This window comes from Portunus trituberculatus, chromosome 48 (assembly GCF_017591435.1).
Source record: "Portunus trituberculatus isolate SZX2019 chromosome 48, ASM1759143v1, whole genome shotgun sequence".
Classification (NCBI taxonomy): Eukaryota; Metazoa; Arthropoda; class Malacostraca; order Decapoda; family Portunidae; genus Portunus; species Portunus trituberculatus.
Window position 1 is genome coordinate 2,919,249 of NC_059302.1, and position 26,128 is coordinate 2,945,376.

Sequence of the window (26,128 nt, forward strand, 5' to 3'; positions counted from 1 at the left end):
CCCAGACCCAGACTTGACACTCTCCAGATGTCTTCCATCCACATATTCCTCCCCATTTTAAGACATTGAGGATTCGTGGGACGCTTGGTGGTGAGGAGAAGACATGTAAGTAAACAGAGTATCATTGTATAGCCTTGGTATTATAGATAAGTAAGAAATAATGGTATGATAAGAAGTTTTCAGATGGTGTGAGAATGGAGTTGTTGCAATCATTCCTGTGACACCATTTTTATTCCTTATTTTACGACGACACGCGTCCAAAGAACACGAGGCGGCGAGGAGAGGACACGGAAGTAACTAAAGTATCATTTGTGTCTCTCAAAGTGTAAAAAGAGTTGGAAATTATAAAATAAGAGATGGTTTGTATTTTTTTTATTTTTATTTGTTTATTTTATATATATATATATATATATATATATATATATATATATATATATATATATATATATATATATATATATATATATTGTCATGTTTGTGGTAAACCTACAGAGTTTCACCACCTTGCCCTTTCTGGACGAAACTATTTTTTTCTGGTAGATTTCGGCTTGCTTTAATTAAAATACCACTTGTTTTTGGCGCAAATCAACCAATTTTTTTTTTTTTTTACCCCGAAACATATTATGATTTGGATAAAAAAAACAATTGGTAAATTAATTAAAAACAAGCTGAAATCTACCAGAAAAAATTAGTTTCGTCCAGGAAAGAACCTAACCTAACTAAACCTAACCTAAGCTAACTAAACCTAACAAAACCTAATCTAACCTAACCTAACCTAACCTAACCTAACCCAACCTAATCTAACCTAACCTAACCTAACTAAACATAACATAACAACATAACCTAACCTAACTAAACCTAACCCAACCTAATCTAACCAAACCTAACTAAACCTAATCTAACCAAACCTAACCCAACCTAACCTAACTAAACCTAATCTAACCTAACCTCTAACCTCAGGGGCCATCGTGATTGGTGGAAATAATTATGCTTTTTTTTTTTCATTGGCCGCCGCTTCAGTTTCAAAGAACAGAACCAATCAGCATAAACAATTAAGTGCATGCTCAGACAATGGTATGTCACAGAGCCTGCCGAGCTGCCGCAAGCGCATGACACCATCAGTGTGCGGCAGGGTTTGATGCGGGAGGCTATTGTCACGGCTGATCACCAAAACACACTTAAATTTTAAAAAATCTGTGTCGCCATTCAAAAAGGTTGCATCTAGTATATATGGGGTTCAAATTACTCATAATCAGAAGCTCTATCTCTTGAGGTGGTTAAAAAAACACGTAGCTGATTGTGGTGAAACTCTGCAGTAATACCATGTTTGTTTGCATTATTTTATACATCCCGCCTTGTCTGTCCTGTGCCCTGAGTGTGGTGACTGGTGCTATAACTGGTGTGTTAGTTGGTATGTGTCACTCTGTCTGAATGTACTTGTTTCATTAGGTTCGGTTAGGTTAGTTAGTTTGGTTTGGTTAGATAAGCACACAGAGACCCATTTTCTTTGTGATGGATGCATGTCAGGTGTCTGGTATGTGTGACTCCATGCTTATTCAGGTTAGATTTGGTGAAGAAAAATTCTATGAGTTTGTTACCTTTAAACATTCCTGACTCAGAGTGAAGGGCAATTTTGGGTATAGTTTGTGTGTTTGCATTTACCTAATTGTATATTACATGGTTAAAGCAGGACACATATAGTGGCCTGTCTATTTTTATCCAACTTTTCCTTAAATTTATGCCCATTTTTTAATGTTCCTCAAACATTGGCTTTTCCTGATCTTTGAGTGTACTCTTGTTCGTGTATCTCCATCCTCAGTTTATCTATCTTTTTCCATACAGTTCACTATCTTATACATCATTATCATATCTCCTCTCTCCCGTCTATCTTTGAAAGTTGGTAGGTAGTTCCATTTCCTTAAGTCTTTCTTCATAGAGAACATAGTGGTTGTGATCTTTTTCATCATATTCTTATCCATGTAATTGAACGCCACCCTGATATTTGTTAGTGTCTTGTATGTTGAAGTGAATTTCTTGTTTAATCACTCCCAGATCTTTCCCTTCCCTCCTTTTCATTATAACTTCTTCCATTTTGTATTCCCATGTAGGTCTTCTATTACTTTTACCCATTTCCATCACATGCCATTTCCCAGATTTTGTCAATATCTTTCTGCAATTCCATACAGTCCTCATTGTTCTTTATTATGCTGAAGAGTTTTGCATCATCTGCAAATAAATTTATGTAGCTACTCAAGCCCTCTTGTATATCATTAATATATATATATATATATATATATATATATATATATATATATATATATATATATATATATATATATATTTGAAAGATTACACTGGTCTGCATTTCAAAACTTTTTTGAAAAGGTCAATGGTTTTCCAACTGATTTATGACCATTTTTGCATGCTGAATTAAAAAAATAGTTTATTTTCTTGGGTCAGGTCCGGTTTCTAAGATACAGTCAACTTCTTTTCCAGCATATTTTTCTAAAATATTGGAAACCAAGTGTTTATGGGCTTTGCTTTTGCAAAACCAGGTAGTGGGTAACCTTTGATAAATATTTTCATTTCCGTTTTTAGGTCTGTAAAAATGGATTGGAAGTGTAAAAAACATCTTAATAGGTTTTGTTACATCTGCGGACATGTTATTCTTCCAGACCGTCAAGCAAAAATCACTGATTTTGTGAAGAAGGCATATCACACTTACTTTGGAGTCAAAATATCTATTGCAAAACATGTGTAGAGAACTTACGGGATTGGAGGAACAAGAAAAGGAAGAGTATACCATTTGGTGTCCCAATGGTGAGGAGGGAAGGGAAAGATCATGTTACCGACTGCTACTTTTGCATGTTAAATCTAAAAGGCATCAATCGCAAGAACAAGCACCATGTTCAATACCCTGACGTTCCTTCTGCCATAAAGCCAGTCCCTCATGTCCCCGATCTTCCTGTTTCTGAGCCAAATGTCACCATGGAATCTAGTTCTGATTCCAAATCTAGTGACATGATTGATACAGCTGAGTGTGATTAATACAGGCCGGAAGACGACAACCAACCGGTGCGTTTGACCCAAGCCGAACTCAGTGACCTGACATGAGACCTGAACCTTTCGAAGGAGTCTGCCCAGCTACTGGGTTCTTGTTTTCAAGAGAAACATCTACTGGCGCCAGGAACAACATTCTATTGATGTCAGGACCGCGAGAGAATTTAGAAATTTTTTTCATGTCTGGTGAAGCATCTTCACTGGTTTACTGTAGCAATATTGCTGACCTGATTGAATTACTTGGTCTGAAGTATGATGCTATGGAATAGAGACTTTTCATTGATTCATCTAACAGAAGTCTCAAAGCAGTTTTTCTGAATATTGCAAACAAGTTTTCATCGATCCCTATTGGACACAATTGAAATTAAAGAATCCCACAAGAGCATGGCACGTCTGTTGTCTGCTCTGAACTACCAGAAACATAAATAGTTGATCTGTGGAGATCCTAAAGTTGTTGGACTCATCCTAGGACTTCAAGGTGGTTACACAAAGTATCCATGCCTTCTGTGCTTATGGGATAGCCGTGTTGATGACCAGCATTATGTCAGACAAGAGTGGCCATCAAGACAAGGATTAAAACCTGGGTCACACAACGTTTTGTCCCACCCTTTGGTTGAACCGAGCAAGATATTGCTTCCACCCCTCCACATCAAACTCGGTCTAATGAACAACTTTGTAAAGGCATTGGACAGGGAAGGTGGAGGATTTGCTTTCTTACATCAGAAATTTCAACGAAAAAGCATGGAGAAAATTAAGGCAGGAATATTTGATGGTCCTCAAATAAGGGAACTCATCAAGGATACTAGTTTTGATGATGCACTGAATCCTGCTGAACTCTCTGCCTGGTTGTCCCTTAAGTCAGTCATTGCAAACTTCCTTGGCAACCACAGAAGTTCCCAGTATCAGAAGGTGGTTGATGAGTTAATGGAGAATTTCCGCTAACTTGGTGCGCATGTCAGTGAAAATGCACTTCCTCCGGTCTCATCTGGACTATTTTCCAGAAAATTGTGGAGACTTCAGTGAAGAACAGGGTGAGTGCTTTCACCAATATATCAGAGTTATGGAGGAACGCTATCAAGGCCGATTGATGTCAACTTTCTGGCCGACTACTGCTGGTGCCTAAAGAGGGATGCGCAGTCTGCTCAGCACAAACGGAAGCCCCTGAAGAGACCATTCATCCATGAGTAGCTTCCTTAGTTCATTATACTCTTCTTGATATCTATTCAAAATATTTTGTAAGCCTTCTGTGAATAAATCAGTCTAATATTTTCAATATTGCGTTTTATTCACCTAGAAATAGATCGGAATTTAGGATATTTTTAATGTGCTAATATTTCATTAACCTGATCTGATTGAGTAAAATGAGCATGGTTTTTGGATTCAGTGCAAAAAACTGGTCTAAAATCAGGTATTATATGTTAGACCTTGAAAACATCGCAGACCAGTGTTATTAGTACCACTAATGATAATGGTATGCCACTAGTAACTGTGCTCAAGCTTGATGGAGTGTTTTTTATCATTGTCCTTATTTCTTTTTCTGTTGAGTAATCCATCATCCAGTTTAAGAATTTCCCTGTATTCCTCCTATGATGGTCTCTCTCTTCATCATCTTTTCATGTATACTTATAAAAAAGTTTTGGTTCCTCTTCACACCTCTTCACTACATCCCTTTCAAAAATTCTCTCCTCTTCCCTTCTTATTCTAATATATTCATTTTATGCCTCTCTATAGTGCTTCCTATTTTCTTCATTTCACTGCTTCCGTAATTTCTTCCAAGCTGCATTCTTATACTTCTTACCTTTTGCACATGTTTACTCTCTTTTACTCTGTATATGGGAACATACTCGTATCTCTTTACCCCGTCATTGTACTTGTCAGAATATTTAATACTTCTCTTGGACTGTCTTGCCTTGCATGGTTTTCTTCCAATCAGTACTACTAAAATAATTTCTTAATCCTTCAAAATTTGTCTTGGCATGATTCAATCTTTGTTTGTCCCTCATTACTCTTCAAAATTCCCTGATCCTTGAATTCAATTTCTAAAACCTCATGATCACTTTATCCCACTGGGCTCTGCTTTTTCATGAATATCAAATCCACCATAGATGATTCTTCTTTCTCTCTATACCTTATGTAGTCCTTTACCCATTGTCCAGCATGATTGTTTACGTTCATTCCTTCCCAATTTACATGTTTGCAGTTTACATCCCTAACAAGTAGCACTTCTCTGTCCTTTCTTAACATATTGTCCAGGCAATTTAGTACTTAATTTTTCATTTTTTGTTTTCCGTACATCGCTTCCATGTATTGGTCTTCAGTGGCACATATGTTGATATGGTACTCCTCCTTTCCTTCCCACTGGTCCTAATTGTTATGCTTAATTAAAAATTCAGCCAGTCTAACTCCATATTGTACTTCATTCACATATATATATCCTATTGGGCCATTATCAATACTCATCCTTCTACTCCTAAAATTTACTTGGACATCTTTGCTTAACTTTGTTTCTGTTATACATACCACATTTAGTCCTTTTTCCAATATAATTATAATCTCTCACTTCCAACATTCCTGATATAAATTCATCTATGTTCTGTATAGATGACTCAATGTTTTCCTTCCCCTTCCTGAATATACCATTTCCTCAGCTTCATGTCTAGCACTCTCCATAGAATTTCTTCTTATTCTCTGCCCTTCTCTCTCTTTTTTTTTTTTTTTTTTAAGCTACTCTTCTCAGTTTCTCTTTTTCACTTTCTTCCTGGCTCATATCTCTCCTTATCCAAATGTTGTTATATTCTTTCCAGTTCTCACTAATATTTCTTCTATCCCTGCTTGCAATTTTATTTGAACTTTTAGTGGTCCTTTAATCTGTTCTCTATATTTTCTAAATCTATATATTTCTTCTATTAATTTTTGTAGACACTGTTCTTCATCCTGAACCACTGAGATAATTTGCTAAACCATCTCTTTGTCTTGCTTTTCCCTCACAAATTTCACTGGATTTTTCTTTTTATCTACTGTCTCTCACTGGCTCTTGCTATTCTTTAATCACTTGTATAACTGTGTTCTTTGTTTTTTTTCTCTTATTTTTTGCTTAACTACCTCTGCAAAGTTTGCTTTTCATCCTTGTGTTCTATTTCCAGACCTTCCATTTTTTCAGCTTTGATTCACTTATAGCTTCTTCTGCCATATAAGTGTCAAACTTTTCTCTAATCCTTGCAGCGCTACTTCATAGTCCTTACATTTGTCCGTAAGAGCATTGCTTTCCCCTTTTATTTCATCCAGAGTTTTCTTCATGTCATTGTTTATTTTAACAGTATTCTCTAACTTGTCTCATTTCTCTCTCAATTCTTGGTTTTCTATAAACAGCTGATCCTGCTTCTCACATATCCCAGTGTTCATCTTCCTCAGACTCCTAGTTTCTTTTTCTACTGTTATCATCATCCTCTTTAAAGCCGGAAAGCTCCCTTTCATTGCTCCAACCTCCCAGCTGTCATAATCCCAAAGGTGTTTCATTTGTCTCGCTCCTGGATCATGCTCCTCTGTTTACATTAATGGCAGTGCCATCTATATTCCCATCCCTCTTCCATTACTTCTTTGGTCTCAACACAAGCAGTTCAACATAACTCAAGAGACAGGATCACTGGCCTAGCCCCCTCTTCCCCATGCAATACATCACCAGGTCTGCTGGCTTTGTAGTCAGCAGTATATCCAACATTAGAGCTGCTTGTTTACACATCTGCCTTATGCAACATCGCTGCTGTGTGTGTGTGTTTCACTTTCACTTTTTTCACTCTTTGATCTGCTGCAGTCTCTGACGAGACAGCCAGACGTTACCCTACGGAACGAGCTCAGAGCTCATTATTTCCGATCTTCGGATAGGCCTGAGACCAGGCACACACCACACACCGGGACAACAAGGTCACAACTCCTCGATTTACATCCCGTACCTACTCACTGCTAGGTGAACAGGGGCTACACGTGAAAGGAGACACACCCAAATATCTCCACCCGGCCGGGGAATCGAACCCCAATCCTCTGGCTTGTGAAGCCAGGGCTCTAACCACTGAGCTACCGGGTGTGTGTGTGTGTGTGTGTGTGTATATATTTTTTTTTTGTTTGTCTGTTTGTTTATAAAAGTTATGAATTTGGGAGTTTAGTGGATTTTAAGTTAGATTAGTAAACAGAAAGTATAGATAATTCACTAGTTGGGTTAGTTAAATAGAAACAGGTGGTTTACCAGGTTACTTACTAATGCAATGCTTTCCTTTTCAGATACAAATATAGAGACAAAACTGAAAAGCAGGAAGACCACCACCACAATGGAAGGTTTGGAGACAAGTAGGCTTTGGGCAGCAGTAGAAGCTCCCCCAATCCCCCCCCCCCTCCCTCTTTGCTCCACCATTACCTCGATTAGAGAAAATTTGGCTGATGGAGTTAGAGAGCACATCAGAAGGTGAGAGAGGTACTTGCACTACTACTACTAAAACAAATAATTTTATACTAGAGAGAGAGACCTACCAAATACAATTAACACACACACACACACTAAACATCTCCAAGCAGCAACCAAACACACCAAAAATACCACAACACCTAACAAAACATCCCAAACACCTCCAAAGCATTCCCACACGCACCCAAATACACCCCTAAACACACAATAACCTAACTTAACCCCAATTGTTTCAGGGGCAGAAGGTGGAGGATGAAGGAGCCAAGCTTCAGAATTACAGGAAGTATTATGAGCAGCTTCTGTAGAGGATGAAGACTTTTCCAAATAAGATCAACCATGAGGTGAGTGGGGAGAGTTGAGTAACAGTAACCACCACCAATACTACTTATACTACTATAACTATTACTTCAACTTCTACTTTTATAGTGGAAGTATTTTTCACAAATGTTTTTGTTCACCAACAAATCAGTTCAAGAATGCAAAACCACCAGCACGTCCAGACACCAGCTGTGGTGAGGAGGGGTGATGAATGCATGCCTGCCATCTTCTTGTCATCACCTGTGGGTGATCACCACACACTATCTAGTGCCATTGGTGAGAAGCTGTGATGAATGCATGCTTCCTTTCACTGTCACCATGTGAGGGATATGTTCCTGAAGAGATCATGTATTGTGAAAATTGCATAATTGAACATGACTACTGAACTAAACTGTACAATAATAGATTAACCCATTCCTGGAAGGTCTGCATGTGAGAGAGCAAATGGGCATGCACCCTGCAGTCCATGCAGCATGTATCCTATATAAAAACACTTTTGTGCACCTCTCAGCTGGAATAAACAAAGGATCATCATTGCTATAGTAATGGCGTTTAACTGGCAGCATACACTGATCATCTTGATGTTTATCATGCATCACTAGCTGTCCTGAAGGTATCTCTTGTGTCAAGTATCAACAATTCTCAGTTAACGCAGGTAAAGCTAGTTGCTATAGCAACTCTCACGTCAAATCACTTCCAATGCAGTCACTCAAAGTCATCCAACCTTTCACTCTCACACGCACCCTCTTTCTCACTCCCAGTGTGGACGTAGCTTTGCACAAACTGTATGATCCAATATTCTCTTCCAGCAGAGGCATGCTTGATGCAAGGCCAGAAAATGTTCCTCTACTTATCTGATGGCCAAGACTTGCAACACTCACTTACTTTCCTATTTCTGACTGTTCATCTTGATTACTCTATACATGCTCCTTTGACCAGGGGTTCGCAATCTACAGTGTATGAACCCCCAGGGATTCACAAGATTTCCAGGTGTACTTAGATGGCTGATTTAATATATATCCTTTGCATATTGAGTTAGTGTGAATCACACTACATTAACATTGTTCTTTGTCAGATTACTGGGGATTCAGGTATATGGTGTTATAACTTGAGGGATTCTTAACAAGAAAAACGTTAAGAACCCCTGCCTTGGGGCTATATTCATGAAACTTTTCAACATGTCACTGGTAAGGCAAGATCAATACACACTCATGGGTAGAAGTGTTTCAGAATGTGGTTGATAGGTCAATGAAGCTACTCTCAGGTGTATACAAGAACAAGTCAGTAAATCTGGTTTACCAGTATCACCATACCAAATGTTAGTACAGAAAACATTTGGTATTATTTATTACATTTATTAGAAATCTATATGCAACCGAGTTATTATACATTTATTGGAGCAAATTATTTTTCCAGGTTGGAAAATATTGTCTACAATTCTCCACACATTCAATGCCTGGTGGCATCTATTGACGAAGGAAGAAGGAAAGAGGTAACAAGTTTGAGGACGAGACGGAAGAAGGAAAGAGGCAACAAGTTTGAGGACGAGACAGATCGAGGTAAGAAGCAAATAAACAAACAATTAACATCTTTAATATATTCTTAAGTGAGGCCTTTTTATTTTAGGAACTACTACTAAAGTAATAGAGGTAGTAGGTATTATGTACTAAGCACAATATAGCTTTTTTACTTTTTGATTTGGAATACAGTGCTTGTCATGGCATTAAGCTGGGTGAGCACCCCAGCATAATACTGTGATTAAAAACAATGTCCTCAATCATACAGTGCATGTCTTTTTCTTCTACTTCTAGCATTAGGTACCAGCTTTACCTCACTGCCTCCCAACACACACACCACAGTAACGCCTCCTTGCTCCTATGGCTGTCTTAGTAAGAGATGTGTTTTGCTATGGTACTCTCATCTTTTGTCTGTTTCCCTTGGTTTTTGGGTTGTACCTTAGTGACTATGGGTAGAAAGAAGTCGTTAATACCTTTAGCTATATAGTTCAGATCATAGGGCTTCACAAAGCTGGGCTCCAGACAAGAGAAATAATGGCAAATATTGGTGTGAGTGAATGATATACAAGAAACTGGGTTTAGCATTTCAAGGACAGTGGTGGTGTCAAGTTACTGTCTGCTAAACCTCAGCCTGGTCTCTCAAAGACATCATCTGTGCTTGTAAGGCATCAAAAGAGTACATCATACTGTCTGCTAAACCTCAGCCTGGTCCCTCAAAAACATCATCTGTGCTTGTTAGGCATCAAAAGAGTACATCATTTTCAAGCACAGATAAAGTACATACAGATATCTTCTTTGAGGGACCAGGACGATGTTTAGCAGATGGTAGCTTGATACCACCATCATCCTTAAAACATTTCAACCAATTTTGAATAGATCATTCACTCACTAACACCAACATTTGCCATTATCTTCTCTGGAGCCCAGCTTTGTGAAGAAGTCTTATGATCTGCACTATAGTTACTATAGGCATTAATAATGACTTCTTTTTACCCACAGTCACCAAGGTATAGGGCCCAGAAACCAAGGGAAACGCAGACAAAACGCTTCTTCTCACCCTGACAGCCACACGGCCACTGAGGTAGTCCTGTGTTGGGAGACTGAGGAAACTAACTGCCTGCTGGTACACAGCATACTGCAAAAGAAAAAGACAGCCACTGTTTTATGCTGGGAGGCTCATCTGCATAATGTGCCCTTGTTATTTGAGGGCTTTTTAAGGTTGTAAGGATTGTTTATATAATGTTTTTCCATTTCCAGCTTGCAAGAACCAAACAGTGAAAGACGTGCAACTTTAGCATCAAGAATCCAATCGAACAGGCTGCTTGGAACATCAGTACTAGTAATACTGCGTTAGAAGAAGCCTTCAGAGCTAGTGCTGGCTTGCTCAAGGAACTGTGGTCTAGATCAACAAGACCTTCCCAAGTTCCTTTGTCATGGTGCATCAATTAGCCAGCATCCTGCCCCATAACAATGTCCTTCCTAGCTCGCTTTTTATTATGACAGCAGAAAGTGGCACCGAATGCCTGATATACTCTACCAAGTTGAAAGTAATCAGAAGATTCTCAGATTTTGTAGTAGTGTAACAGTTACTAAATAAAAATACTTGTCCCCAAAAATAATAAAATTCTCTCCATTACAAATTCTCTGGAGAGTCTTGGCAGTATTTTCAACTTAGTACTAATTTTTTTCAGGCATTTTGGTTGTCCTATTCAGTAGTGAGCTACAAAATACATCTGTAATGGCAAGTACAATTTTTTTCAGGCATTTTGGTTGTCCTATTCAGTATGAGCTACAAAATACATCTGTAATGGCAGCAGGAAGCTGTTAAATCCAGACCACAATTTCCAGGGTGAACCGCTTTTCTGGGTGGGCAGGATGCTGGTTCAATGAGTGCACAGGAACTTAGGAAGCTGTTGATCAGACCATAATTTCATGGGCCAATGGGATGCCACTGTTGTAGTTGTCTACAATAAAGAGCTTGATCCAACTGATGCAGAGAATCTAAACAGTTCAGCCTGCTGAGGAAGAGACAAGAAGCCAGGTTAACTGTCAGTATCACCATCCATAAAATAGATTCCTGGAACCTATAAAGCAGCTTAATAATTCATTACAGTACTTTCCTTCCTTTAGTATTTCTGACAAATACAACACAGCAAGCTGTTGTGTGTCCTGTTGAACAATAAGTGAAATGTAGTCACTTTCACTGCTTTAAAGGCACCGAAACATTTCTACTGTCTACAGTAAGCCGATACATGAAATCGCTATATCCTGTTATGAATGCACGTCTAAATAAATTTTGTATACTGATTGGACAAACTTTACCTTAACCTTATAACTATATGCTACCTTATATCTAGTGTTCCTATAAAACTAAAAAGGAACACACTGCACACCTGCTTCATTCAGTCCATCTCAATGATTTCCTATTCTGAAAATAATTAACTTTCATTCCAAAATTTAATTAGATATGTGAAATACAAGCAATCTAAGCTGTTTCCCCATCAGTATGAGTTACTATATACCACGTTATCAGCATTCATGATTATAAACACTATCTGCTTATCTCTTACTGCTGTGTGTTCACCCCACCTGCACTGCACAGTGGCAATGACGAGGTGTGTCTGCTGTGAGGGAAGGGTCCAAGGTAAGCACTCATGTTCTTGATGAGCAGGAACACTGGTGACAAATACACAACTGCCTACAACCAATCTGAAAAAAGGAAGTTCATATAATTTTCTAACATGGACACAAGTGATAGATAAGTATGTTCTTAATCACTCAACCATACATTCAACAAGCTTTATGGAACAGATAAATGTAGCTACAGCTAGAGGCCTGTCCATACACGGAAACATTGTTTGGAAACAGTTTCCAAACTGCTAAATGTGACTTTCCTGTGTTCTCTTTTCAACATCCTTGTTGCATATACAGTATATACTCTTTTTTCTTTTTAATTTTTTTCTGTACCAACCACATATTTATAATATAACCATACATTCAACAAGCTTTATGGAACAGATAAATGTAGCTACAGCTAGAGGCCTGTCCATACACGGAAACATTGTTTGGAAACAGTTTCCAAACTGCTAAATGTGACTTTCCTGTGTTCTCTTTTCAACATCCATGTTGCATATACAGTATATACTCTTTTTTCTTTTTAATTTTTTTCTGTACCAACCACATATTTATAATATTGTGCACATGATGAATTGTGTAAATTTAATAGGTTGAGAACAAAAGCATTATAAATCTGCACATAAGGCATCACGTTTATGTGACAAGGAAAACAACTACTCCCACAAATCTCAAAATAAAGTACTCAGAGGTAAAATCATAGAGATCCAAACTAAAAAAAATGTACATATTGAAACAGACAAGGCGTGTGGTAAAGTGTACACAAGTAATCATAAATACATCAATAAAAGTTGATATGATCAAATATTTCTATTAGACTGCAGCTTTTATTTTATTATTTATTCATTTTTACTTATTTACTTATTTTTTAGTCATGTGTTGTTATCAGGTGTCAGTCACATGTTACTCTATTAGTTGGCGAAAGAAAATGCGGGTTCACACGTCCCAATTTGCGACTGAAATTTTACGTTGGTAGAGTTTTCGACTCATTCTTTCTAGTCGGAACGTGTCGCACAACGACTGGAAAGTGAGTATAAACAAACAGCTACCTTCCAAAATGTCTTCCTCCAGTGATGATGCTGAAACTGTGGTTGCTCTTCTTTTGACGTACCGAAAAAACAACATAAAAGATAATGCCTGTGGATACGTCGCTGGCTACGTAGAAGGAAAGAATTTAAAGGCTCGAGTGTCTACCACACTAAATTAGCCTACATTTTTCATAAGAAAATTGTTAATCTAAAGCGACTATGGAAAATTGCGATCAAATTAAATCCTGACAAGTCTTCAATCCTTACCTCTAACAACACCCTGCATTGAGGGAAGGGAACAGTTCTTGGAGGGTGGCAGCCGTTTCGATTTTTTTTTTTTTTTTTTTTTTTTTACAGTATAATCAATTTCTGGGGTCCCAGGTGTGTTCTTTTCCCTCACCACCTCTAACATCCCTATATATGGAGACCACAATTTCAAAGCTTATTCCGTGACGTCACGACGTAAATAAAGTCACAAATCGAGTTGGTCTTGTTATGCAATTGCTTTCTCCAGTCGAAAAACTCTACCTACGTAAAATTTTAGTCGCAAATTGGTACGTACATGTGAACTCGCCTTAATCGTTTAGTCAACAAGTCTGTCTGCCTGCCCTGATGTCTCGGGCTGCCGACAGTGGCTGTGCCGAGATCACATGAAACATAGCGCGCAATGGCAATCAGCTGATGCGGTGTTACCAACTACAAACACCACAATCTCACTTGTCACCCATTATACTTACAGATAATCGGAAAGAACACTAAATCAACAAAATATCTGGTAATATCACACACTAAATCACAAACACAACAAATTATAAGTTTCTGAAGAGGATATGCATTTTCTTTGTCATGCGTCGGCCCACCAGGATATTGGTAACAGTGCATCACTCAACTTATCACCAAAGTTTTGTTTAAGTTTGAAATATTTATTTAGCAGTGAAAGCAACCACAACGTAATTCCATTCAAGGCTAGTACGTGTAACAAGTAATAATGGTATAAACTAGAATGAGACTGACTAGGTAACAGTAATGGACAAAGCCTAACACTAAAAAGTACTTAGGTAAGAGGGTAGCGCCTGCCTGAACTGTCAAACTTCACAGGCCTTAACAATGCCTCGGAGAGTGACTAAAAAGAACATAGAGAGAGAGAGAGAGAGAGAGAGAGAGAGAGAGAGAGAGAGAGAGAGAGAGAGAGAGAGAGAGAGAGAGAGAGAGAGAGAGTGTCCCAAATTAATGAAATATATATATATATATATATATATATATATATATATATATATATATATATATATATATATATATATATATATATATATATATATTCAACAGCAAAAATTAATCTAAAAAAATAAATAAATAAAATAAAAATGTTCATCTTTCTCTAAGGCCAAGACAACACTATACAAGACCTGTGTCCCCCCCAACACACCCACACACTAATACATAACTATACTAAGGGCTGACTCAGAGGGGAGGCACACACACACTGGTACTGACGTGTAGGACTGCTGTGGCTTCCTTACATTGTCTCTTTCAGGAAACAGACAGACAGGTTAACAGCACCAGGTGGAGTCATGCCTCGGCACTTTGTTGTCAGCGGCCCGGCCCAGAAGAAGTGTGGTGTTGTAGCAGCAAATTACAAAGAATTCTTAAAAAAATGCAGAAAAAAATTCAATATAAAGGTAGGTTATTTTCATGCAAATTACACTAAGATAATTTTTGTTTTTCATTCTTTAAATAGATCTCTGTTGCAGTAAACCATCACTCTCTTTACAGAAAAGTGAAGAGATCGTTGTCACACTTGATGACAAAACAGAAGTTGATAAGGAATACTTTGAATTTCTTGTAGATGGCACAAAACTGTTTATTTCAAAAGCAAAAGACTTTGACACTGCTGACTACATCCATCAGCTTGCATCCTTCCTCCATGCCTGCCTGGACCGTCAGCCACAGTTACACCACAAAGTTATGAGTTGCTTACAAGAGCCAGTAAGTTCTAAGCAAGCAGCAACACTGCTGCAGGTCATTGCCAAAACTACAGATGATTCCATAGCTCGGACTTCAAAAGATGATGACTCTGAGTGGTTTAAAGGTAAGAATCATAATGTACCTTCAAATCTCAAATTCAATGGTTAATATTTTTGTACATATAGAGTAATTCCACAATTCCTTCCTGTGTCAAAATGAAAACCAACAGTGAGAAGCAAGTTGATTAAAAGGTTTTCATTCCATCATATTGGAAGCATTAAATGTTATTGTACACATTTACAGGGTTGGACACAAGGTTTAAGACTAAGGAAGCTGTCATGCGCAATAGTGCTGAGGCAAGGATGCGAGGTTATCTAGACCACACCAAGAGAGAACTGCTTGCTGAGAACTTGCCACACGATTCCCCACAGAATAATGCAATCCTCTTTTTTAAGGAAAAACTGCGCAATTCTAAGTAAGAAATGCCAACACTTTCATTTGGTTTTGTACTGATCCTAAGTGACTATATTTTGATTATATATATCCTAAGGAATATTTCATAAGGAAAAACTTTCATCTTGGATATGAATAGTCTTTTTTTTATGTAAGAGGAGAAAGCTTGCCAAGGGCAACACTTAGTTGCCAGTCTTCTTGCAGGTCCAAAAGTGTTAGCCAAAAGAAAGGGATAAAGGTCTTGAAACTACTTCTCTTGGTGAATAAGAATTACATTATCTGTTATTCCAGAAACAGGTGGATACTTAACAGTGCCATTGTCCTCATCTTTACCTTCCTTTATGTAACAAAGAAATACCTCTCTTATTTAGCTCAGTAACCTTTACTTTTAAACATCTTGCTATTGTCACACCAAAACATCTAAACTCTTGTTGGACTATAAGTAAGCAGGAAGTCTCAGGAGCCTTAATGCTTTATATTTGAGGTAAAATCCCTACATACTATTGTCCTTTCTGCTGTAGGAGTACACAGAGATGGTGAAACCATACTGTTAAAGATAAAGTTATGATTCTGTTCCAAGACTGATTTGTTACAATAGAAATAGTCATGATATTTACAAAAAACAACTACATAGCATCCACCACACAGGTACAACGCTAGTTACTTTGACCGCTCAACTGTGTCAGAACAAGAACGTCTGTGTGACTCCCAAGGAATCTTTGAGTGTGAGGGGCCCTATGACCAACACCAATGTCCCGGCATCCATTACATCAATCCCTACGCCTCCAGGGAAGCCAGGATTGTCTTCTCTACTTGGAATTTTGATCATGTGTAAGATGAAATTCTTAACATTCATCTTTTTCCTTTTATATTTTCATGCTTGTACACAAAAGATTTTCTGTATTCTCCATATCAAGGACACCAAAATATCAGTACGAATGTGATTAAATATCTCAGACAAGAATGACATTATAATGGTTATGGCTTAAGTAACAAGTGTTATTCTCTATACACTTGTTGATATTGATAGAGAACCCCTTCATATCAACATAATAAGTATGTGATTTCAAAACTGAATAAAATGTTTTGATGCATTTCATCAAAAGTCAATCCTGTCACATTACATATGGTAACTTTTTTTTTCAGGATTGAAAAATCCAGAAGCATCATACCAGAACTGAAAGCTGCTCTCTCAAGCCAAAGAGCATCTTGTGTAAATCTCCAGTACTTTTATGACCTCCTCTTCCTGCACAAGAATCCTTCTACAGGTGCTTTAAAGGCAAATGGTAACTTGAAGCTAGTACACATTGCTTGTCATGTTAAGAAACCACATGAATGTCAATGCAAGTCCGAGAAGATATTCTTAGACCAACATGACGAGGTGGATGGGCAAACTCCACACCACCATACCAAACTTCAACGACAGAGAGTGAAGAGGCCACTACCCAACTCAAGTTACTTCACAAGAAGCAAGAAACTGCACAGATCCATAGATTGCTGGGTGCAGAATGGTTACAGATGAAAAGATGTGTTACTCCACCAAGAGACTAGAGTGTAACTAGACCATGACACAGAAGGTTCCTAATAAGATTACAACTACTACAAACTACTACAAATATATTTGATAACCAGTCATCACCATACAAAGAATAGTACAAGAATGCATTTTGTATGCACAGTGAACAAAAGTTGTATACAATCTTCATCTCATCCCGATGATTTACATGACATATGTTATTACATACCTATTTGATTTTTTCATTCCACTCATTAATTACATTCCTGTATTAGCTACAACCTTAAAATTCCTACATTCTCATTCTCTTCAGGCTATTCATTTTATCATTAACCCCTTCATAGGCAAGACAAATGTAGGCACAACCAAATGGAAAGAATCTGTACTACTATATATATATATATATATATATATATATATATATATATATATATATATATATATATATATATATATATATATATATATATACACACACATACACATACACACACACACAATTCTGCTGACCTTCAGTCATACATCTGTATATTGTTCTCCACCTATAGGCATTGAAAACTGTTAATATACCCTGGAAAAGATACTTGATGTCTGCATATGAGAAGACTTAGCAAAATCTTGTTCAGTTCCAGTATATTTGAGTAAACCTGAGATGTGCTGACAAACACATTTACTTTGAAAACATCCATATACTCAGCAAGGGAGGTGGTTGAAAATACATTTAAATGGGTGTTTATGTGGGTGATGACAAACACATTTACTTTGAAAACATCCATATACTCAGCAAGGGAGGTGGTTGAAAATACATTTAAATGGGTGTTTATGTGGGTGATCTTTAAAAATTCTAGCATAGCATACTCTTGTAATTCAATTCATTGTCTTTGATTAGCATTGTATCTTCTATTTGACCATTAAGGCCTGTCCACATGATACGGCAGTGTCTAACAGGCATGCTACCAAACATATTCCAATATACAACAATTCCTCCAGTATCTGTATGTTCAATAATCAAATTTGCCAAAATGTAGCCAGACGCACACACTTGCGTGATGCAGCACCACACCATTTGTTTAAGTGTGTTTTCATAATGTGGCAGTGACACTGCAGCCACACTAAAATAGTGTGACTGCATAGTGTTACATCAGCCATAGTGAGACCCATCCTTTATCTGTTTTCACATTGCAGTGGCCTTTTTCGCTGTGGGCGGTGTTTATCAGACACCTATTGATAGTGTGTAAAGGCCTTCATGTTCCTTACACATCTTTTTCTTACAAAGTAACAGTATAAGTACATACTCAAGTAAATTAAGTTACCTCACTGCAGTCTTTCAAATTTAATATACTAATGTACTACTTTCACCTCTTGCAGTATTCACAGAAACTCGTGCTATAGCCTGTTTATAATCAAAAGGTCAAGGGAGTGATATGACAAATATATATAGACATGACAGGTTGCCATTCAGTCTAAAGATGTATACAGTTTAACTGACCTGATCTGTCAGGAGTGCTATGATGGCTGTTTCAACTTGACTATGCCATGTGAAGGTCTACATCTTCTCTGTCAACTGTGATTCCTAGTGCTATGCCATAGAGCCAATCTAATAATTCAAATAATGAACTGACAGCTTTAAACAATTTAATCATTTTTGCACATATCATTTACTACCAGTTTTGACAATCTCTTCTGAATCTCGTTCAAACAATGCACAAGCACTCTTGATTCAGAATTTCTAAATTACCTTTTCACTGTGGTTGAATATTGTCATCAGTCAAGTCAAACTTTTCTTTGGGTAAGTATCTCACTTTCAATTCATCCCTTCTTTGGGAATCTGAAAACCTTAGTGCTTCACAGTAAGAGAAACAATTGCCTTGCTATGTTCCTACACAAGTAGGTAATTATTAAGAGTAGATGTACATAATAGGTTTTTATTCTACAATGTTAGAAATATAATAAAAATCATGTACAAGATGTATAGACATTTGTTTGTTAATTAACATCCATTTTTAGCAAATATTTAATTTGTAAAAAAAAATGTGTGTGTGTGTGTGTGTGTTTCACTGTTTGATCTGCTGCAGTCTCTGACAAGACAGCCAGACGTTACCCTACAGAACGAGCTCAGAGCTCATTATTTCCGATCTTCGGATAGGCCTGAGACCAGACCAGGTGTGTGTGTTTCACTGTTTGATATGCTGCAGTCTCTGACGAGACAGCCAGAAGTTACCCTACGGAACAAGCTCAGAGCTCCATATTTCCGATCTTCGGATAGGCCTGAGACCAAGCACACACCACACACCGGGACAACAAGGTCACAACTCCTCGATTTACATCCCGTACCTACTTACTGCTAGGTGAACAGGGGCTACACGTGAAAGGAGACACACCCAAATATCTCCACCCGGCCGGGGAATCAAACCCCGGTCCTCTGGCTTGTGAAGCCAGCGCTCTAACCACTGAGCTACCGGGTGTGTGTGTGTGTGTGTGTGTGTGTGTGTGTGTGTGTGTGTGTGTGTGTGTGTGTGTGTGTGTGTGTGCACGCGCGTATCATTGAATATAGTTTGTAGGTGTGCGAGGCTGGTCAGCCTGGAGAAAGAGAGGAGCATCAGGGAGGATGTCACACCACAGGCTACAACACATGTTGTAGTCTATGGTCAGACTCTTCAATCCCTTGCCACCTTTGCTAGTCAAGCCTAGCAAAAGGTGGAGGCATTCCATTGCCAATCGAGCAGGAGTAATGTCACTCACATCTGCAGAAGACTCCTTTGCCATGCCACCTCCAGGCAACCCTAGTAGATCCCCAGGGCCCCACAGGAAGGTGCCTGGCTTGTAAGTGGCCTCCTTCCCTTTTGAGCTGAACCACAGTCACCACCATCACCACCACATGCCATTCATAAACTCCCCTTCACAATCAAGTGCTGCAGAGGAGTTTTTGCAATGAAGATGCCAAATTGTCAGCACCAACAACACTTCTTACTGACTCCCAGCAGTGTAGCAGCTGTGTAGCCAGGAGCACCGCTTGTCATGCACACTGCCTCACTGAGAGTCACCTCTCCTGCTGCCACAAGGTAAGAGACTCCTGCTGCCACAAGGTAAGAGATGGAGTGTGTGGGGAGGTATTTATGACCTGGCCTAACCCTGCCAACCTGGAGAGTGCCACTGTGCTCAAGAATATGTCTAATGAAGGGGGCTTGCTGGTCAATGGAGAGCCACAGTAGTAGTTTGAGAAGATTATGCCAAAGATGGTGCTATCCCTGAAGCCAAGTGGCCTGAGGGCACCTGAGAGGCAGAGGAGCATCACAGAACTTTGTCCAGTTGCAGAGGTGACCAGTCTCTAGTGGAATTCAAACCTATGCCAGCCATGGCAGCCAACACAAAATCAGCCCCTCTACGATTTGTGTGTGTGTGTGTGTGTGTGTGTGTGTGTGTGTGTGTGTGTGTGTGTGTGTGTGTGTGTGTGTGTGTGTGTGTGTGTGTGTGTGTGTGTGTGTGTGTGTGTGTGTGTGTGTGTGTGAGCGCACGTGTGCGTATGTGTAAGTACACGTTACCTATTCCTATTCTTCCAATTCCAATGACAACAAACATACAAAACTAAGTTGTTTTTACATTATACAAATGCAGTCATTTCCTTCCCCAATGTACTAGATTTATATGAGTGCAGTTTTTAAAATCCTCCTAACTTCATGCAATGACTTTATATCTATTATAAAAATCTTTGCTTCCCTAAGAAGTCTCATAAAACAACAGGTCAAAGTTTACACTGACACACAATAAAATTGCTGAATAAATAAAATCATTCAAACCATTTAAAATCTAACATCAAGTATCTGGATATAGTACTATCTGGATCCCAACACAAATGCAAGTTTTCCTCATCAGTCATAAAATAAAATATTCAAGCAACTTCAATCGCTTACATATTTTTTCTGAAGGCAGGACTGCCATGCTCAAGCCGAGGAAACTCAACAGTCGAGGCAACATTAGGTGGCGAGTGGAAGCGTGTGTCTGGGCACCATGGCTCCCACAGACCATTTCCACCATCATTGTCCTTGGTTGAACAAGCACCATCTCCATGTACTATGTCATGTGGTGCCTTTTCAGGAAGGTCCGCAACAGTAGCATCAGAAGCATGGGTAGCAGAAGTGGTGGTGGTGGTGTGTTGTGTAAATGATGACAATGCACCTGACCAACCCTCCTCAGCATTCAGCATCTAAAATGTGATTTTCGTACTTCTAGCCAAAATCTTTCTTCTACTTTTCTATTACAAATTTACACCAAACTGATCTTGTCACTATGCAGGAAAACACCAAGATAACGACAGCAACAATGGTCAAGGGCACACAAAGCTCAAGTAAATATCTATCCATGAAAACACTACAAATCAATGTCACTTTTAATGTGGCATGAAGAAGCCACTTGCTTTCTTTCTGAGTGTTTCAATAGTTGTCACATATGAACATCTTACTAAAGAAGTCAAAGCCTCTGTCAAGACCAAAAGTCATGGAGAGAGAGAGAGAGAGAGAGAGAGAGAGAGAGAGAGAGAGAGAGAGAGAGAGAGAGAGAGAGAGAGAGAGAGAGAGAGAGAGAGAGAGAGAGAGAGAGAGAGAGTTAAAAGTCCAAATATGCAAGTAGTTTCTACATATAATCTAGTCTTAAGAATTATGGGTATTTGAATACTGTTTGACTGCAGTTCCCATAACAAAAATAAATAAAATACTACAACTGTTTAAAAAATCAGCCTCACTCATTTACCTGCTGCATCTGGTAGGCCACAGGTGCATTGGAGAGGTACCGCCAGGAGTGATGCACAGCACAGTCCCCCGGAATGGCTGGTACAGCGCCTCCCACCTCTCCCTCCACACTCACAGGCTTGTAGTGGCGGGGTGCACCTGTTTTGATGGCAAGACAACTTCCTGAGATGGCACTTATGGTGAAGTAGTAGTAGTAGTAAATGTTTTCTTCTGTGTTAAACTTCAAAAACTATTACCTCAAAATCACATCATATATATTAAGATTATTTTTAACCTTTTCACCTCTAGAGACTTCCAATTCATTGGTTTAATACCCTCTACGGCTGTTCCCTAACCTTGTCATTCTTGAACCAACACAGTGACCATGAAACACTACTGTATCTACATATATATATATATATATATATATATATATATATATATATATATATATATATATATATATATATATGCACAAAGAATAAAAAAAATAAAGTATCCACACAGCCACTTACCAGGTCTGGGTAGGTTATGGATTTGAAGTATAGCACCACGACCCAATCCACGTCTTTTATCACCTGCTGAAAACAAAATACACCAAATGTGTAATTATCATTAAGGATGGGAGGAGATTCAGACCAATCGATCAACTGAACAGCACCATAGATAAATTAACCTAACATTTTACAACCTTCTCACTATGTGGCCCCTCATAAAGTACTCTACTTGACGAGAATTGCGTCTACTTTACCTCAAACATCTTCATGCTTCTCTATCTTTTCATTATCAGAGCACCTACACACTAGACATGTACAGTTGCCGTTAGTACTTGTTAAGTATGGCTGGAGCACGGAATACACACGCTGGTGCTCGCCAAGGCTTACATGGAGTGAAGTTTACCCAGCTTTTGTTTAACATCTGCCCAGCTGGTGTAGCCCTACACTGGACACAAAACACCAAGCACAGAGGTTACACAGCTGATACAGAAGTGGTCCATTGGTTTTACATCACTACCAGTGTCCTTCTAGAGATAATCAAGATTATATAAAGAACATTACCTTTCCCATCTACGCCAGCCGTCGCCGCCATTCTCGCCGCCAGGCGGCCGTTTTATGAAGTTATGAACCATAACAACGAGACCCGAGTCAGTCGGAGTCACCGTTGAGCCGTGGACCAAAGCGGGAATTTCTTTCACTAAACAAATATGCATGCGATACTTTATTCATTTTAATACTATGCGATGCATGAGATACTGTATGTAATCATCCATCAATCAAGAAAGTCACACCACAAAAAAAACAAGCAAAGTCACTAACAGGGACGTCTAACCCTCGGCATTCGGCATGGTAGTGATAACGAGCTTGTTACTGTTAGTCAGTGATGGTGATTTCTCGTTTTTGTCTAACTTAAATCAATGACCACCAACTATATACATAATCCTTCTTTCCTAAAATTTCTTCCAGAATAAGTCCCAGTAGATTGTAGAACTAATTCTACGTGTCTGCTTGCCTAAAGGCGTATTACGAAGCGACGGTAAAGAATTTTTACAGATTATTGTTTTTTGATACCTGACAGTATTACAAGGTAAAAGCTTCGACACTGCTTGCATAGCCATCTATTCTGGGCTTATATGGCACGAGTTAAGTCTGAAAATTATTAGCTTTGGTTCCGAGAGGCGGATGCGTTTCATCCTAATCAGTCAATGAACTAATGTACAGTACCAGTTGTTACACTATAACCAGTCATAGACTCCGTACACTGCTGTATACGGAGTCTGCCAAAGTATACAATTTTGTTTTGTGACCTTAGTCAAAATCATTCCAATACGTTTACAAACAGCGTATTCTTCTGAAACATGGCCGATACGCTACCTTGTGAAATCATATCTCAGTCGCAATCTAGGTAAGGCTTTTATGTGACGCATTGTGTTGATAAGCATAGTGAATGTACATTCCGTTTTTTTATTTTATTTATTTATCTATTAATTTATTATTATTTTTTTAAGGAGGTTAATCAAATGAATTGTAGCATAGCAAAAACACAGTTTCCACCGTTTCCTTAGGTTTCAAATTAGTAATGGACCAGTCAAGGTCAATAAGGTGTTTCCTGGCCTCGTTACATTCCCTGCAAGTAAGAATAATGAAAATCAAAGGAACTTACTGCTTGGTTTTGTATCACTTCCTCGAATTGGTCGCTGTCGCTGCCCTCCGTCACTCATGGTGGATCTGTCTATCCAGCCTGGTGGTTCACCGGCCACTGTCTGTCGGAGTCTGTCCTCACTGTAAGTCGGACGCCTGCCTTCATAACGTCATTCTAATGGGCAAACACTCTAGTTGCCTTGTTTCTTTCCATAAATTACTCGTTTCTCACTTTCCCACTCGTCTCGCTTTACATTCATTCACGAATGTCAACAGTGGCAAGGAGTGAGTGAGTTCAACCATCAATCATCGCCCGATATTTAGCCTTCTATGCCAAAAGTATACACAGAAAATCATACAAGGAATGGAGAAACACACAACAGTTACAACTACAATAGTTATGCACCACATACTGTGATGCATAAATATAATGAAGACTTTGAAACAGTTTTATGCAGAGAGAGAGAGAGAGAGAGAGAGAATCAATAAGACATATAAACAAACAAACGATGAAAAGAAAGAAATGCAGAAGAAAACGTAATGAAAAGAAAATGGCAGAAATGCTAGAATAAATAAACACAATGAAAAGAGAAAGAAAGAAATGCAAAAGAGGACGAAATGAAAAGAGAATACAAAGAAATGCAATAATAATAAGAGGAAAAGAAAAACACGAAGGAAAACATAATGAAAAGCCAATATGTAAAACAGCGTAATGCGGCAATACTTACCATTACCACTCACACTCCCTTCAGCAGGATCCTAAGAAGGGCATCACGTACCACACCCTTCTCCTCACCTGTGGGCGCCGCGGTGTCGCCTCTAGAGGACGAGGACTACGTGTACGTGTGCCTGATGCTGCCAAGTGACTCCTCCTGCTTCACTTCCGACATGAGATCACACTGACCTCACCTGCGGGCCACCAATGTAATTTTAATATTCTCCTGAGACCCGGACCACACCTCGAGGCAGTGAAGACGCTTATTACAAGGCAGTCTGGCATAGCGGATCGTACGGTGATTCATGTATAAAGTAATGGTAACAAGAAGAATAATGCGTTTTTTTATGCAAGAGAGAGAGAGAGAGAGAGAGAGAGAGAGAGAGAGAGAGAGAGAGAGGAGCAATTAGTCATAATGTCCGAAACTACCAATGAAAGACGACTGTATCAATTTCAACTTCAAGCTTAAAAAATAAGTATTTATCTACCAATGAGATAAACGGTACAGCATGTCTTATAATAATGGTAATCTTACAAATTAAATGAACGAAAGTAATAAAAAAATAGATAAAAAAAAAAAACCGTACTTGAAAACTATAATAACTGTTCCAGGATACAGTAAAACCCCACAGTCCATAAACGAAAGGAAGCGAAGGGTTGTTTATTAGCCCACCTTGTTTTACCGTACCATCGAATAAGTGTTAACCTGCGCCAAAGACTCTGCGTAATATTATGAGATTGCCATGTAAAAAATGATAAAAACTTATTAAGCATATGACTTAAAAGTATTCCCTATATATCTTTATTAATGTATGGTAGTTAGTACGTAGACATCTTATCAATTCGTTTCAGACAAATTTCTTATTCGAGACTGTTTCGAATGGGGATCAAAGCATATTGGCTTATTCGTGGTCACGCACTCACGCACGCACGCACAAACACACACACACACACACACACACACACACACACACACACACACACAGAGAGAGAGAGAGAGAGAGAGAGAGAGAGAGAGAGAGAGAGAGAGAATTTGTTGCAGTCTACCATAAAACCACATCTCGTTTTCTAAAAATTACTTTATGGTTAACTTAAATGCTACAAAACGACAAATCAAGCGAACTCTCAGTTATTTCACACGCCACTAATAACCTTTAAGAAAAATGTTGATAGCTGGACCGTTTGAGCTCTCTCTCTCTCTCTCTCTCTCTCTCTCTCTCTCTCTCTCTCTCTGATCATTAATTTCGCACCTAATCACAGTAAACTAATACGTACATCAACAAATAACCCGACGAATAGATGAATAAGACACTCAACTCGAGACATTTCATGTAATTATAAGTTTATGCTGACAAAGTTAAACAGAAATTCTGTCTTCCTTGAGGTTAGATATGTTGTATCTAATTATTAACTGTCTTCATACTCTCCATTAACATTACTTTTTTTTTTTCTTAATATTTTCAGCAAACACTTGTCTTGGGAACATTAATGATTAGCTATTTAAGAAGTGTGCTCAGTTTATTGTGGGGTAGGAAAAAAAAATTGAGAGAAAAGGTAAAAATAAAGAAGGGAAGGAAATAAAGGTAATGAAGAAAACAAATGCT

At 38.5% G+C, this 26,128-nt stretch overlaps 2 protein-coding genes and 1 long non-coding RNA gene across 17 annotated transcripts; 2 read left to right on the plus strand and 1 right to left on the minus strand.

The window, feature by feature from the left end:
* Positions 1-11,667, plus strand: LOC123498389. Of its 2 annotated transcripts, none has more exons than XR_006672674.1 (5): positions 1-105; positions 7,336-7,516; positions 7,753-7,857; positions 9,251-9,393; positions 10,351-11,667. It is a non-coding gene; the product is annotated as an uncharacterized LOC123498389 (long non-coding RNA). The 2 variants fall into 2 exon arrangements; XR_006672673.1 differs by having other exon boundaries at positions 10,609-11,667.
* LOC123498372 lies at positions 11,121-24,720 on the minus strand. 10 transcript variants are annotated; one of them, XM_045245466.1, is made up of 7 exons: positions 24,538-24,720; positions 23,832-23,950; positions 22,187-22,252; positions 21,694-21,830; positions 20,859-21,151; positions 11,941-12,060; positions 11,121-11,369 (listed from the first exon to the last, which is right to left on the minus strand). In XM_045245466.1, the coding sequence occupies exons 2-7, from the start codon at positions 23,887-23,889 to the stop codon at positions 11,282-11,284; spliced, it is 762 nt and encodes a 253-aa protein (XP_045101401.1). In that variant the 5' UTR covers positions 23,890-23,950; positions 24,538-24,720; the 3' UTR covers positions 11,121-11,281. The 10 variants fall into 10 exon arrangements, with proteins under 10 accessions (XP_045101401.1, XP_045101405.1, XP_045101404.1 ...); XM_045245470.1 differs by having other exon boundaries at positions 22,187-22,249; positions 24,538-24,697; XM_045245469.1 differs by having other exon boundaries at positions 22,187-22,249; positions 23,832-24,137; positions 24,538-24,697.
* LOC123498371 (DNA fragmentation factor subunit beta-like) lies at positions 11,930-18,915 on the plus strand. Of its 5 annotated transcripts, none has more exons than XM_045245458.1 (7): positions 11,930-11,995; positions 14,548-14,692; positions 14,787-15,102; positions 15,282-15,453; positions 16,080-16,262; positions 16,578-17,652; positions 17,740-18,915. In XM_045245458.1, the coding sequence occupies exons 2-6, from the start codon at positions 14,585-14,587 to the stop codon at positions 16,951-16,953; spliced, it is 1,155 nt and encodes a 384-aa protein (XP_045101393.1). In that variant the 5' UTR covers positions 11,930-11,995; positions 14,548-14,584; the 3' UTR covers positions 16,954-17,652; positions 17,740-18,915. The 5 variants fall into 5 exon arrangements, with proteins under 5 accessions (XP_045101393.1, XP_045101395.1, XP_045101394.1 ...); XM_045245460.1 differs by having other exon boundaries at positions 14,860-15,102; XM_045245459.1 differs by lacking the exon at positions 11,930-11,995 and adding an exon at positions 13,572-13,982 and having other exon boundaries at positions 14,860-15,102.
* Positions 24,721-26,128: the final 1,408 nt, after the last annotated feature.

What these genes read in the sequence shown, in the direction of transcription:
- LOC123498371 (XM_045245458.1), top strand. Translation starts at nt 14,585, where the DNA reads ATGCCTCGGCACTTTGTTGTCAGCGGCCCGGCCCAGAAGAAGTGTGGT. An exon ending in GAAAAAAATTCAATATAAAG is followed by an intron (nt 14,693 to 14,786) that starts GTAGGTTATTTT and finishes CTCTCTTTACAG; the next exon opens with AAAAGTGAAGAGATCGTTGT. An exon ending in TGACTCTGAGTGGTTTAAAG is followed by an intron (nt 15,103 to 15,281) that starts GTAAGAATCATA and finishes ACACATTTACAG; the next exon opens with GGTTGGACACAAGGTTTAAG.
- LOC123498372 (XM_045245462.1), bottom strand. An exon ending in CTGGGTAAACTTCACTCCAT is followed by an intron (nt 22,253 to 22,555) that starts GTAAGCCTTGGC and finishes TTTTGTTTTCAG; the next exon opens with CAGGTGATAAAAGACGTGGA. An exon ending in CCTGCCTTCAGAAAAAATAT is followed by an intron (nt 12,061 to 20,858) that starts GTAAGCGATTGA and finishes TCCTTTTTTCAG; the next exon opens with ATTGGTTGTAGGCAGTTGTG.